Source organism: Leiobunum rupestre, chromosome 2 (genome assembly GCF_980474605.1).
Source record: "Leiobunum rupestre chromosome 2, qqLeiRupe1.1.hap1, whole genome shotgun sequence".
Lineage (NCBI taxonomy): Eukaryota > Metazoa > Arthropoda > Arachnida > Opiliones > Sclerosomatidae > Leiobunum > Leiobunum rupestre.
In genome coordinates, this window is record NC_143385.1 from 67,264,998 (window position 1) to 67,279,984 (window position 14,987).

Consider the following 14,987-nt stretch of genomic DNA (forward strand, 5'->3'; position numbering starts at 1 on the left):
TGAAATCTGTAGAAAAATGAAACTATGGTAAAGGTATTCTATAGTTATTTTATATAGAAATTGTCTATAGAAACCACTAATATTAAACTATTACTTAATAGAGAAATTTGTTGAGGAATAGTTTGTATGGATGGTTTCTAGATTCGGATAATTATTTTAATAGATGGGTTAAGGAAAGACTGGTAAAGCAACGTGTAGAACTGTAGACCTAGTTTTACCGTGCACAGACCTTCCATCTGTCTAGGCTCAACTTATCCCTAAGTAATCATAATAGCCCTGATAAAGTAACTTAAGAACACTTACCCCTTTATAGTTTCGTTTTAGATAACTAGTTTTCAAACCCAACGTGAGAAATCGCTTCGTGTTGGTTCGGGAAGCAACTCGTCCAAGTCGGTTCGCTTAATATTTTAGAATCGCTTTCAAAACGACAAGGTTGGGAACTAAAATTGCTCGTATTTTCCAAAATAATGGGAATAAAATTCTCAACAATGTCAAATAATATTACTGTATGTATAGTAAACATGAGTAACTAATTGTTTTGGTATAAATTTTAGTATTTTCAAAATTCTGGTCGTAAATTTAAATGACGTTAAGAATTGGCTACAAGCGAACCGGGGTGAAGCGATTTTGCACGTTTGAACCAAGAATTATCGTCGGCCGTCAAAACTGCCTTTCAAACCGACATAAACTGGGATTTAAGTTCTAGTGTGACCGTGGCTAAAGAGTAGTCTCTAAAGTCCCGATACAGTGGCGCCATCTCTAAGAACATGAATCAATCATAATTTATCAAACTGTAGTCTCTAAAGCCAAGATGAAGAGATGCCACATCTCAGAACACGAATCAACTATAATTTATGAAACTGTAGCCTCTTAAGTCCCGATACAGTGGCGCCATCTCTAAGAACATTTAAGAATCATAACTTATCAAAGATAAGTCAATAAAGTCCTGAAATACTGGCGCCATCTCTAAGAACACGAAAGAACCATAAATTATCAAAGAATAGTCTCTAAAGTACCGATACAGTATCGCCATATCTCTAAGAACATTTAAGAACCATAACTTATCAAAGATAAGTCAATAAAGTCCTGAAATACTGGCGCCATCTCTAAGAACATGAAAGAACCGTAACTTATCAAATAATAGTCTCTAAAGTCCCGATACAGTGGCGCCATATCTCTAAGAACATTTAAGAACCATAACTTATCAAAGATAAGTCAATTAAGTCCTGAAATACTGGCGCCATCTCTAAGAACACGAAAGAACCATAAATTATCAAAGAATAGTCTCTAAAGTACCGATACAGTGGCGCCATATCTCGGAACACGAATGAACTAAAACTTATCAAACTGTAGTCTCTACAACACGGATACAATGGCGGTATCTGTCGAAACTATAAACCAATCCCTTTACACGTTAGTGTTATCAAAACGTAGATATAGAACATACAACTACAGCTAATGGGGGTACGAATTTATAAGTCGGGCTAGAGATTTCGCGGTGTAGAGGGTGAGAAGTGAAATTTCGTTATTCTACTATACTCAGTTGTAGGTTGAGAAGGCAAAATATCTAATACATTTGGCGGAAAGATACTAGAACAAATTCCCGGTAAATCGGCGGGGGGGATTTCGAATTTGGCCGGTTTACGGATGAATTTCTAAGTATAAACACGCGCGTTATATAATTTTGGAAAATACCGTCTATTGCGTTATAATTCAAAGGGATTAATAATTAATTAACGTAGATAAGATTTAAAAACAGTCGTAATAATTTATTTCTAGTACTACAAGTGAGACAAACCTAAAAAATTCCGTTTGACGAGTCCAGGGTAAGTATAGAACGGGTAATGCCGAGATTACCTCGTTGAGGTACATAAACGCGCGATTTGATGATTGTTTAGGAGCATAATACTAAAAATTAGCTATAATTAAGGTTAAAAATGATAATCTACATTAAATATTTATTGATCACTTTGAAATTTATTTAAGAGACATTTCTAAAATTGATTAATATAACAAGCTCGCTTGCCACTACCCTCCTACGCGTTGTAACCCAGCCACCTGAATTAATGGCTTTAAAAATCGCTTGATGACTTAGGCCTAAGGTGGTGCCTTGGGTATTAGCTTAGCTGATTATTATTATTATTATTACATTTAGAAATTAAACAGAAAATAGGATAAATTCGAAATTCCCCCTGCAGATTTACCGGAAAATCGTGGTAGTATTTTTCCGCCCAATGAACTAGATATTTTGCCTTTGTTAACCCGCGAGTAAAGTGTACAAGTTTTTGGCTTACCTTTTCAGTCGGCTTGAGTGTTTTCCAGAAGGAAGGCTTCTGCGTGAAGTCAATGGTGTTGAGGGGGACGAACAACTCACCGATGGAATCGTCCCGCGAGAATCGGTCGTAGTCGAAAATGTGCAAGTGCAACACTGACTTCTGCAGTTTGTACATCGGGTAGCCTGCCAACACAAAATGGTTTCAAAAAATATCAGTAATCACGTGTACATAATCTTTATTCCCTGCCCGCGTCGAACATTCGAAATCCTAAAATCCGATATTTATCTTATTTATTTTATTAACAATTATAAATTCGATAAATCATCAGGTGAACACAATTTTTACCAGTGACTAACCCTTCCCTGCGTCGAACATTCTAAATCCTACTAATCCGTAATAAAGCATTCCATAAATAACTAAAAATCCTTATATCCTTAAAAAAACAATAATTCCTTTATAATATCCCCAAATTGGTTTTTGTTTTACAAAACTCTAAATTTGTAAAGAGAGTATGATCTTCCATATTTATGATGGATCAACGAATTTCTCATTTCTGTCACCAGGTTCACAAAAGTTTGGAGTTATTGCCTTATTGGCGCTAGTTACGTTAAAAACCAGTCGTAGAGTGTGCTAACAGATTATTTATCCATTTAATTTCTACTCCATTTAAATATGAAGTTACATATTTAGGGTTGATTAACTAATTTCTGTCCCCATATTTAAAAAAAGCTAATGGCTGGTTAGCGCTAATTACTTTAAAGGGGAATTGTCACCAAAACCAAAATTTACGAAGTTTTTTTACAGAATTATAGAAAATATATTAATGATTATGTCCCTGAAATTTTATAGTTATTGGAAAAGTAGTTAAAACGTTACGCAACTTTTTCCGCAACCTACATCAAACGGCTCCAAAAATTTAAGAAATCGCGGTTGAACCTACGTGCAGCGCCAAAAGAATGAAGCGGCAAAAATTTTAGAAAGTGCGGCGTGTAAGGCATTTTAAAAACACGGTAAACTACAATCTACGAATATAACTCGGTTAAAAAGCCATGGAGATTTTCGTAGCAGACGACGAAAACGATAAAACCGGGGAAAATAATATTTCGTTCACGAGATGGCGCTGCAGGTAGGTTCAACCAAGCGGTTCTGAGATTCTCGAGTCGGCGGGGGATAAAACACGAAATTTCGTTGCTATATACTCCCTTTAAATATTAAAAACACGAGTAAAACTTGTATTGTAAGTCGGAAAATTTTCCGTGGAAAATGACCGAGGCGTTTTTCCGGAAAACATTCCGAATTTTTCCGAAAAAAATTAAAAAAAGTTTTCATTCCATGATTAGTCTAATATAGTTTGCAAATTTAAATAAAGCGGAATTTTCGCCTCATTTTTTCGAATCTAAAAGTAAAACTGAACCTCTAGACTAGATTTAAACTGATTAACAATGTATCACTATTAATGTTTTGTAGTATGTTTACTGTTATTAGACATTTTATATCGATAAAAAGTTAAAAACATTAAAAACCCTTAAAAAGTAATTTGTTTATTTTTTTTTCCGATTTCTGAAAAATTTACAACTCTAAGTAAAACGGTAAGAAATCTTTCACTGTTACCTGGGCCAGTAAATTGGTCGGCATTTAACAATAATACTCATAAGCGGAACTTCATTAACTGATCAGTAGATGGCGTTAATCGTCCACAGTGGTTTTAGCGGTGCTACTTATAAAAAATCGCACACACGCAACAACGAACTTACGGACTTTGCACTGAAGCTCGTACAGGAAAATCAACGTGTTAATTTACATAGAAATATCAAAGGTTTTCTGTCCAATCGCTAGTCTTTGGTTATGTATTATTTTAAAACAGTGTTGCCATGTCCTTTTTAGCGAAGAAACCGTTGTTACGACCAATAACAATGGTCGAGATAGTGAGGTCACCGTGTTACTTTAAATTTGAATTTTAGGTAAAAAAATGTATTTATTTAAATAGTAAATATTTTACAAGCTCTTTTACGTTTGTAGTTTATTTTACTGTCAATCAATATATCAAACTTTACTCTCAACAAAAATTTCTAAAGAGCAATCCGGAGGACGTAGAAAAATCCCTGCCTTTGGTAGTGTACCCAGGTAACAGTGATTTCGAGTAGTGCAAAAGGTCCAGTTTCCAAATGACTTTCCCAATACGTTCGCATATGTTTTCGAATCGAAAATTCAACGAGTGTAATTATCTATAATAGGGCGCCATCTATCGTAGAGATTGTCCAAATAAATAATCTACGTCAGACGGATTCTGACACGCGTAAAATGATATTGGGCGCGCTTAGCTTAAGATTGATGGCTTGTTGAATGGCTGCCTGTAGTCGGTCAAAAGGTGTGGCTATCGGTCATGTTAACAGACGGAGGCACTTTATAGCAATCGGAATAACCCTTGACCTTCTAGGACTCGACGGGGGGAGGCCCAAAATGATACATCGGAGCTATCAGTGGGCTTAAACCTTTCCCCAAAATAAAGATTAATGCACTTTCCTCAATATTTACCCCAAAAAAAGGCGGCCAACATGAATAGAAAAGCCATTTTATGGAAACTAAATATTCAGACAACAACAGGGGACGTCAGTCGAAACTCACGAGCCGAGAAATGATAAAAACTGCAAATGGGAAGCTTGGAATGGAATACAAATATAAACCGCACCCAATTTCAAAAAAATGTGCCAGGAAAAATTCGGTAAACTTTAGACGAAGTGTTTTATTTTGATCGAGAAAAATATTTCCAACTCCACTTTGCAGTTTGGAAAAATAACTGCGAGTCACTAAAGGGATTAGAGAGTTTCAGCCACCTATTTTTAGGCGTAAACCTCTACGTATCTTTCCAACGTGTGGGTAAAAATTTGGTTCAGCAAATTGGTTTTTAAATTTTTTACGTCTAGCGAAGTGCAATAGGGTGCCATATATGTTTCAAATAGGATACTGATAAGGCCACGTTGCCACATGCACCAATAACATCTTTCTAACTTTTAAAAAATGGCGTGAAGGCCACGATGACGTATGTGCCCAATCAAACTTCATTTAGAAAAAAAGTGACACAAGATTTTGTTTGCTATATTCAAACAAGAAGGGAACGTTAATTTATAAAAAACACCTATTTACCTTAATACATAAATAATAAAATAAATATTTTTAGTAAATATTTATATTAAATTACCTTAATACATAAATAATAAAATAAATATTTTTAGTAAATATTTATATTAAATTACCTTAATAAATAAATAATAAAATAAATATTTTTAGTAAATATTTATATTAATTTACCTTAATAAATAAATAATAAAATAAATATTTTTAGTAAATATTTATATTAATTTACCTTAATAAATAAACAATAAAATAAATATTTTTAGTAAATATTTATATTAATTTACCTTAATACATAAATAATAAAATAAATATTTTTAGTAAATATTTATTTAACATTAAGGCTATTAATAAATAAATAATAAAATAAATATTTTTAGTAAATATTTATTTAAAATTAAGGCTATCTTTACTCAATATAAATAACCTAGATGGCAATCCTATTTGGGGAATGCAAGTCTGACTTATGGCCGCCATTATAACGCTTCAGTAATCTAACCTCCTAAAATAGATTAACCCTGGCGTCAGGCCCAAAAAATGTTACACTTTACAAACATAATAAACATTAATTCCCAGTGCTACTCTTGGTTTCCTCAAAGTGTATCGTTGTAATGGAGCCAATATTTCCACTGTGTAGAAATTAAAATAGAATAACACGGTCACGCTTGGGAGTCTAAGAATTCTTTGGTTTTTATGGTTTTTCGTTTTTTATGGGTTATCGCTTTTCCCGGTTTATGAGGCCTTACGCAGTCTAGGTAGCCTCTCTTCTGAGTCGTCTCGATATTCGTTCCGTATGGTCGCTTTTTAGCGACGTCTAGCGGGAATTAGAATGAAGTAGGAAGAGTTTCTCGTCAAAGCGACAGGCGCCGCCTAACGGGACCCCCAGACCGAGACGTGATAGTCTTGCCAATAACTAAATTGAATCCCTTGAGATCCGGGAATCCTAGCTTTGATTTAAGCAGACTACTACGTCGCGAGTCATCGTTCTCTATTCAACCGGTGGCGCCTCTGGCGGCGAACCCGGACCCTAAGTCTTTCTCTTTGAATTGGCAGTTCAAATAGTCCCGTTGTCAAGGTAACCCGTTTAATTTAAAATGGACAGAGCTTCGGACATCCGAATGACATTGAACTCTCTCTCTATAAAAGGTTGTTATGGTTACCGATGGGTTTTATATTCATATAAAATAACAGGTAGACGTATAACTTGTTTACTCAAAGATATAAAACAGAAATTCACCCGCTTGTCGCTATAATTAGAAGCTTCAAAGCTTTGCTGTATTTCGTCAGTAAAATGTATTTAGATATGGTTTTTTTTTGCTCCGAAATTTAACATGGCGCCTATGGGATTGAGAATTATTTTTAAAGTTAAATTGAAATGTTCGTTAAGTTTAGCTACCCTTTCACCGATGCTACCGCCAGTGTTCCGAAGTTGTAAATTGAGATACTATAGTACCCCTAAAACTTACATTATTTTGATATTGTGTTTGGATATAAATTTTGAAGAAAAAAAATTTTATTTGAAATTACTCATTTTGCCTTATATCATTTTATTGCAAAAATTTATGTCAAAAAAGATACATTTTGGTAACACTGGCTACCGCGCCATCACTGAACAATATAAGTAACTATAAAACATGAAAATATTTTTCATAGATGGAAATATTTGCACTATCTTTAAATCTATTTCACACTTTCTGAAAATTTTAAAGTAGTGGTGATAGATAATTAAACGGATTATAGTGCCGATTTTGAAGTTTTCTTACCGATTCAGATATTTTACCCATATGAATCGATTTTTGCCGTAAAGCACCTGACAAAGCAGACATTTGCGCCGTCTATTAGCTTTTAAATAATCCCAGAAAATCTCTGTAAGTAGCTCTTACCGATTAATCGGTAACATTTATACGCGAAACGATTAATCGGTTAACATTGAACATTTATACGCGAAACGATTAATCGGTTAACAGTGAGCATTTATACGTGAACCGATTAATCGGTAAATATTGCCCCCTTTATAATCGAACCGATTAATTGGTGAACATCGCACATTCATATCGAAACGATTAATCGGTGAATATGGTATATTTATATCAAACGATTAATCGGTGAACATCGTAAATTTAGACGCGAATCGATTAATCGGTGAACATCGTACTTTTAGACGCGAATCGATTGATCAGTAAAGTCGCGATATTGGATTCTACCAAGGGGCAGTTAACTCCAATGATAATTAGGACACCCTCGTATGATTAAATCATGATTAGATTCAAATAAAATCTGAAGCTTTGGCAGTACATTTTTAATCATGATTATTAGGACACCCTGTAGCAAAGTGAGCTGCCTCTCGGATTCTGCCCGTCACTTTTTAGAAGCATTCGCGCATATTCGAAGACCCGAACAGTACCACAACCCTACTAACACACCCGATAAAATATCATATGACAACCCATACATTATATCATATATTATCACAACCCGTACATTATATCATATATTATCACAACCCATACATTATATCATATATTATCACAACCCACACATTATATCATATATTATCACAACCCATACATTATATCATATATTATCACAACCCACACTTTATATCATATATTATCACAACCCATACATTATATCATATATTATCACAACCCATACATTATATCATATATTATCACAACCCATACATTATATCATATATTATCACAACCCATACATTATATCATATATTATCACAACCCATATTTTATAACCACCCATATAGTACCACAACTCATATGTTATTATTGTTATTATAACCCATACCTTATCACAACTAATACAGTAACACAACCCGTACTAACACACCAGATAAAATATCATTTGACCACCCATACATTATATCAGCCCATATATTATCACAACCAATACATAATTACAACTCATATATTATCACAACCCATATATTATCACAACCCATACAGTTCCACAACCCATACATTATTACTACCCCTACAGTATCACAACCCATACATTATTACTACCACTACAGTATCACAACCCATCCATTATTACAAGCCACATATTATCACAACCCATATATTATAACCACCCATACAGTACCCCAACCCATACAGTACCCCAACCCATACATTATTACTACCCCTACAGTATCACAACCCATACATTATTACTACCCCTACAGTATCACAACCCATACATTATTACTACCCCTACAGTATCACAACCCATCCATTATTACAAGCCATATATTATCACAACCCATATATTATAAACACCCATACAGTACCCCAACCCATATATTATCGCAACCCGTACAGTTCCACAACACATACATTATTACTACCCCTAGAGTATCACAACCCATACATTAATACAACCCCTAGAGTATCACAACCCATACATTACGACAACCAATACATTATCACAACCAATACATTACGACAACCAATACATTATCACAACCAATACATTACGACAACCAATACATTACGAAAACGCATAAATTATCACAAGCCTCACTTTTCATCCGCAAACACATTTATCAGTTTTTCGAAAGAAAGAGTGAAAGTAACCGTTTACCTTCGAAGTAAAAAGTCTCGTTCCACCTGGGATTGAGTGTTCGGTGTTTCACTTTGGTCTCCAATTTGTTTTTCTTGTCTGGTAGAAGGCACACTCTGACGTAAGGATCCGAAGTCCCTGTGGAAATTAAATAAGCGCTCTAATTAGTCGCGGCTCTTCATTAGTAACAGTTAATTAGAAAATACGCGGAGCCGCGGGTTTATTTTGAAAGGATTAGCGCTCTAAACAGGATCATCAGATCCCTTTTATACACCTTCTAACAGAATATTTAATTCTAGAGAATTAAAACGCTAGTCCCGCTAATTATAATCAGGTTATCAAGAAGACAAAACTGGCTTTGATAGGTGGTTAAAAATATGACGTCGTTGTTTATTTTTACGAGTCTTAATGGCTGATTAAAACGTCGAGCGAAATGAAATCACGTACGGTGTAGCCGCCTACGCCGCCGTCGTATTGCTCGTGACATTTCAGCCATTAGCGTTAGTAAAAACAATCAGGTTATCAAGACGACTAGGCTGGCTTTAAAATATGAGGTCACTGTTAATTTTTACACATCTTAAGGGCGGATTAAAACTAGTTTTTATACCTGAAAGTTGTGGGTAATGGAATAACGTACGGTGTAGCCGAATAAGCCGCCGTCGTACTGAGCGTAACATTTCAACCAAAGTTAAGGTTGGTAAAAAAACATACTAGAGATTCAACACTACCGGCATCTCTATATTTTCTGCTGAACATCCATTTAGCAGAAGACAGTTTCGAGTGTTCAGAGAGCTTTGCTAATAAGCCGCTAGATGACTTGGGTATTAGCCTAGCTGATTATTATTATTATTATTATTATTAATAGTTAAGCAATGAATTTAGACCTGGACGTAGAAACGTTTAAGAAGTTGGATGGTGTACAATTGTCAAGGTCAAGAGCGCTATTTGGGCACCCCTGGTGAAAGGTGACTCAAACTCTGGTGCTCCAGAGAGGTGAGGGTAACATTTTTGAATGTCAATAAACAGCCAAAAACGAACAGTTTTTGCATTTTGCAAATATTTCTATGGATTTAAGGTGATTAGTAAAACAAATAAGATGGAGTTTAGTATAATTTGATTTAAAACCACTTAATATTTATTAAAAAGTAAAAAAAAAACGTAGCACAAATCACCGAATATTATCAAAATTGTCACGCCTTAAAATCTGCGTGTTAAGAAACTAAGATACTTTTGTTATTGAATGACATTGGTTCAAACACTGGATTCCCTTTAAAAACCTTATTTTTAATAACCGTTTTAAAACCGTATTTAATATGGAATATAAAATATGCATAATAGATGGTTCCATAAACTCCACGTCAAAGCCAAATATAGAGTTTGCCCTACCCTAACTGGTCTTAAATCCAGTTTCTTATTATACAGGCAAATCTGTTGTCAAAGTTCTAGCAGCAACGTTCGGTTGGGGGGCATTTATCCAAGAAATATTTTTAAAAAGCTTGGAACTCGGTTTTTCTATAACCAAATCAAAATAATGAACTTTTTAACGATGGAAAACTTGAATGGCTTTTAAAAATATTTTTCGAATTGAAAGGAGATGTTTCTATAAAATAAAATGAACAAAAATAAAGAAATAAAACATGTTACGTCACAAAACAGAGCTTTATTAGTAGAATATTAGCACGCGAACTATAGCAAATACGAAATTGCTCACGACGTCAAAGAAACATTCAAACAAGAAGTGAATTTAGAGAAAAAAATAAAAAGTAATTCTGAATGGTATAGAATTTGTTCGCTCCAAATATTGTGTACTAACCACGAGCAACAACCGAGGGGTCGGACATTTGTACAAAATCCCGTACACTTCGCAAGAAATCTCCGACGAATTCGCGAAATCCCTGACGAAATCGCAAAATCTCTGACGAAATCGCAAAATCTTATGAAATCACGAAATCTTTGACGAAATCGCGAAATCTTTGACGAAATCGTGAAATCTCACACGAAATCGTAAAATCTCTGACGAAATCGTAAAATCTCTGACGAAGTCGCGAAATCTTATGAAATCACGAAATCTTTGACGAAATCGCGAAATCTCTGACGAAATCGCGAAATCTTTGACGAAATCGTGAAATCTCACACGAAATCGCGAAATCTTAGACGAAATCGTAAAATCTCTGACAAAGTCGCGAAATTTTATGAAATCGCGAAATCTTTGACGAAATCGCGAAATCTTCGACGAAATCGCGAAATCACAGAGATTTCGAAATCCCGTACGCTTTTTTTGGGAATGTCCGACCCCTCGGCAACAACAGTGCTATTATGGTTGTTTCTAAAAAAATAATTTAAGCTTAAAACCTTGTTGCTTCCTACGACGAACTTGTTTTAACTAAATAGTTTTCAATCGTCTAAGCATTTCCTACGTAATTGCTCGGAAAAAAAACATTTACTGGTTTTTCGAATTCACAGCAAATTCCCGCTAGGAGCGCATGTACTTCGAATCTACTGCTCAGGCCTTGTATATAGTATAGGCCATGGTGATTAAATAACGTAGGCTACGGCCGGTAGTGGTTGCATCGCGGCTTCGAAGGACAGCGTTTAAAGAATAAAACTAACGTTTAAGTATTTTTTATTATAAATCTCAATATTCATATTACCATTTTTGAAAATCAAAATATTAGTTAACCTATGTCTATTGGGCAGCAGCGGGAATTTGCGGCGAATTCGAAAGACCAGAAAAATTTTGTTTTTTTCCGACCATGCATGGGTCTTGATAAATTACGTAGGTAGTATTATAAGCAGTATATTTTTTGGCACCTAGTTACAACAGACAAAAGCTCATATTTTTGTAAATAGTAAAAGTGACCAACTTGAAGACAGTATTTGTATAATATACCAATATTTTAAATATAATATTACTACTACATTGCTATATTGTTATACAATGGTTTATTTTAATATATTTAACCGTTAAATGAGTACGATTCCATATTCAAATCTATGTACCTAAAATGTATCTAAGCCTTCGTCTCTTCATATTCAAAAGGAGGTTAATTGGTAGGGCTCGGCGTTCGGATAAGAAATTTTTCGTTCATTTCTTTTACATCCATATCATCCATATCCGAAAATTATCCGAATAAAAACTTAATTCGAGGGGTCGGACATTTTTCTATTTTGTGTACGGGATTTTGGAATTTTTAGAAATCCAGGATTTTTTATTGCGGATTTGTTAAACAAAGTCTATGGAAGCGAAATTCTTGGATTTTGTATTTGTGGATTTTTTTCCAAAATTTGTACGGGATTTGGCCAAATGTCCGACCCCTCGACGTATTTGTTGCGTATTAAATCGTATACCTAATAGTCGTAAATAATATCCATAAATAAACAGTTAATCGATTTTTTTATGATTAATTGAAATTTTGCCGGTTAATATATCCGGTTCCAGGGTTGGACATAAGGATATTTTTTTTAGTAGTCAGCCTGACTAGGGAGCCTCCTATCTCAATTTATTTTAGTAGTCAATGACTATTGGAGGTAAAAATGGGGGTATAAAAACAAGAAGGACAGCCAACATTTTGCTTTACCCGGCAGAATTAAAACAGGAGTTTATTATGTGATTTTTTTAAATAAAATGGGAATGATTAATTAATGATACGAAATATTCGCCATTATTTATGAATAATTAGGTAAATTTTTCACTAGTCAAATTGAATAGTGAGTCCCCAGATTTCGATTAATTTTAGTAGTCAGAGCATTTATTTTAGTATTCAAATGCCGTGACTAGTGCCTTGTGCTCAACCCTGTCCGTTCCCCCGAGCTCTAGGAAAATGCATCATCGTGGAATTTATCCCCGGCACGAGGGGGTGGGGGCAGTGTGTCAGAATTTATAGCCCGGTGTACCTAGTAACAGAGACCATACCACCGGAGGTCTATCATCTTAGTGTCCTACGCCAGCGACCACCTAGCCCGGACAGGTGACAAATCCAGTATGGGTAGTAGTACCCTACTACTGATGGTCGCACCTTTGACGCGAGCCACTCAACCCAGCAGAAGGTGCAGCAATGGGGGGACCATTTCCCACTTCGCACACAGCAGTGGGATTAAGAGTGGATGCTGTAGCAACTCCAGCCGACACCCGACCTACGTAGGTAAAGAGTCAAACCCTTTGGAGAGAGCTCCTAAAGGGGAACGACGGGCACACAGCAGCCCAAATAACCCGGCACAGCTGGCACCGGAGATCCCGGTGTGACTCCAAAAGCTGGGAAACAGGACCGCCGTGCCCTCATACGGAGGCCCGCCGCCCCACAGCAGGCTACCCAATCCGCCGAGGCGGCCAGTTTGCACGTACCCTGTCCGTTAGCCTGAGCCGAAGCTCAATATCCAGCCCAAACCTGGCCGAAGTCGGAGGTGGAGGTAGGACCATTTGATCAGAGCTAACATCTCCCAGTGCGCCACCGGCCCGCATTGGTTACAAGAGCCGGACCCCGACTCCCCGGGAAAGCCACTAGTTATTGCACACTCTGACCCATTTAGGGCCACGAGGGGGGGGGGGAAACGTCACCGGTGCCCGCTTCAATCGTGTCAGTTTTAGGGGAAAAATGAGATACGGAGCTGATTTGAAAGAACTCCCTGCGAACTAGGAGCAACCAACACAGCACCCCACACAAGGAGAATGCAACCCGTCAAATGTCGTTCATTTTATTGTGTAGACGCTTTAGCGCCTGCTGCCGTTGGAAGGGGAAAATTCAGAAATTGTCTCCCCCCCCCGCCTGTAAAACGTTCAGCGTAAAGGTTCATCCCATGAAATTTGTACACAACACTGCGTTAGCGTGTTTAAAAGCTAGCTACGTTCTCCTTATGTTTGTTGCTCCTAGGTGGCAATAATCGGGCCGTGTTTAACTTGCTGTGATAAATTTCAACCACTACTAACTATTACAACCACATTTGCTTCGACAATTTCATCGTTAACAATTTCATTTACTATTACCATAAGTCTATAATAGCGTTACATAAGTGTGACACTTCCTATTTTTCAAGTGCAAAAGTTTTACTGAGAGCTATTCACAATACAGACTGCATTAGGGGGTAATTTGTGAACATTCTGAACACAGTTACTGATTTAGTGATGGCCAATGGCGGCGTCCACGTTATTTTGGCCCGAAACTAGAGGTCGGCGTTTGGATAAGAATTAATCACTTTATCTTTTTTTATCCACAACCGACGATTATCCGAAAAATAAAATTATTTTTTGCATGTTAAATCCCATTCTCTTCGTGGATAATATTTATAAATAAACAGTTAACCGCAATTTTTATGGTTAATCAATATTTTGGCAGTTAATTTATCTGTTTTGCCCACCTCTACCCGAAACCAGTCTATTGCCATGAAACGAGATTCTTATGAACCTGAATACGTTCTTTTAGAAGCTATAGCCCTTTCTATCACAAGATGAATTTGGGTGTAATTTGTGAACATTCTGAACACAGTTACTGATTTAGTGAGGGCCAATGGCGGGGACCACGTTTTGGCACGAAATAAAGTCTATTGCCTTGAAACGAGGTTCTTAGGGACCTGAATACGTTCTTGGATAAATTGTTCCCGAACTATCACAATATCAATTAGGGCAATCTGGTGACCAAAAAATTTGGTGTTGGTCCATTTGATCGAAAAATATGTGATCGACAGTCGATCATTAAGTGCAGAAGGAATAATGATGGAATAATTCATTGCTTAAGTGCAGAAGGAATAATGATGGAATAATTCATTGGTTTAACTGTATTAAGCCACAAAGATGAAGAGATTTTTATTTTATACACTATATGATGGAATTTTTTATGGCATTGACGATAACGGCCCGTTGTTTTTGATATATATAAATAGGGTCAGGTTAGGTTAGGTTAGGTTAGGTTAGGTTGATGTACGCGCGCCGTAGGCGCGTATGCACCGTTGCCTTTACGATTTACTCCCAAAAACTAGTAGTTTTACCCTACAGTAGCTTTCGATCAAATTTCGTTCGATAAAATGCCA

The 14,987-nt window shown here is 36.1% G+C and overlaps 1 protein-coding gene across 2 annotated transcripts in view; it reads right to left on the reverse strand.

Moving 5' to 3' along the window:
• The window catches only part of Syt7 (Synaptotagmin 7), a 370,991-nt gene that overhangs the window by 90,242 nt on the left and 265,762 nt on the right, over nt 1-14,987 (reverse strand). For both annotated transcript variants that reach the window (XM_090165062.1, XM_090165063.1), the window contains exons 5-6: nt 8,988-9,104; nt 2,295-2,458 (exon numbers count right to left, since the gene is read on the reverse strand). In XM_090165062.1, the coding sequence (XP_090021188.1) occupies nt 2,295-2,458; nt 8,988-9,104 (281 nt within the window). The remainder of the gene's footprint in view (nt 1-2,294; nt 2,459-8,987; nt 9,105-14,987) is intronic.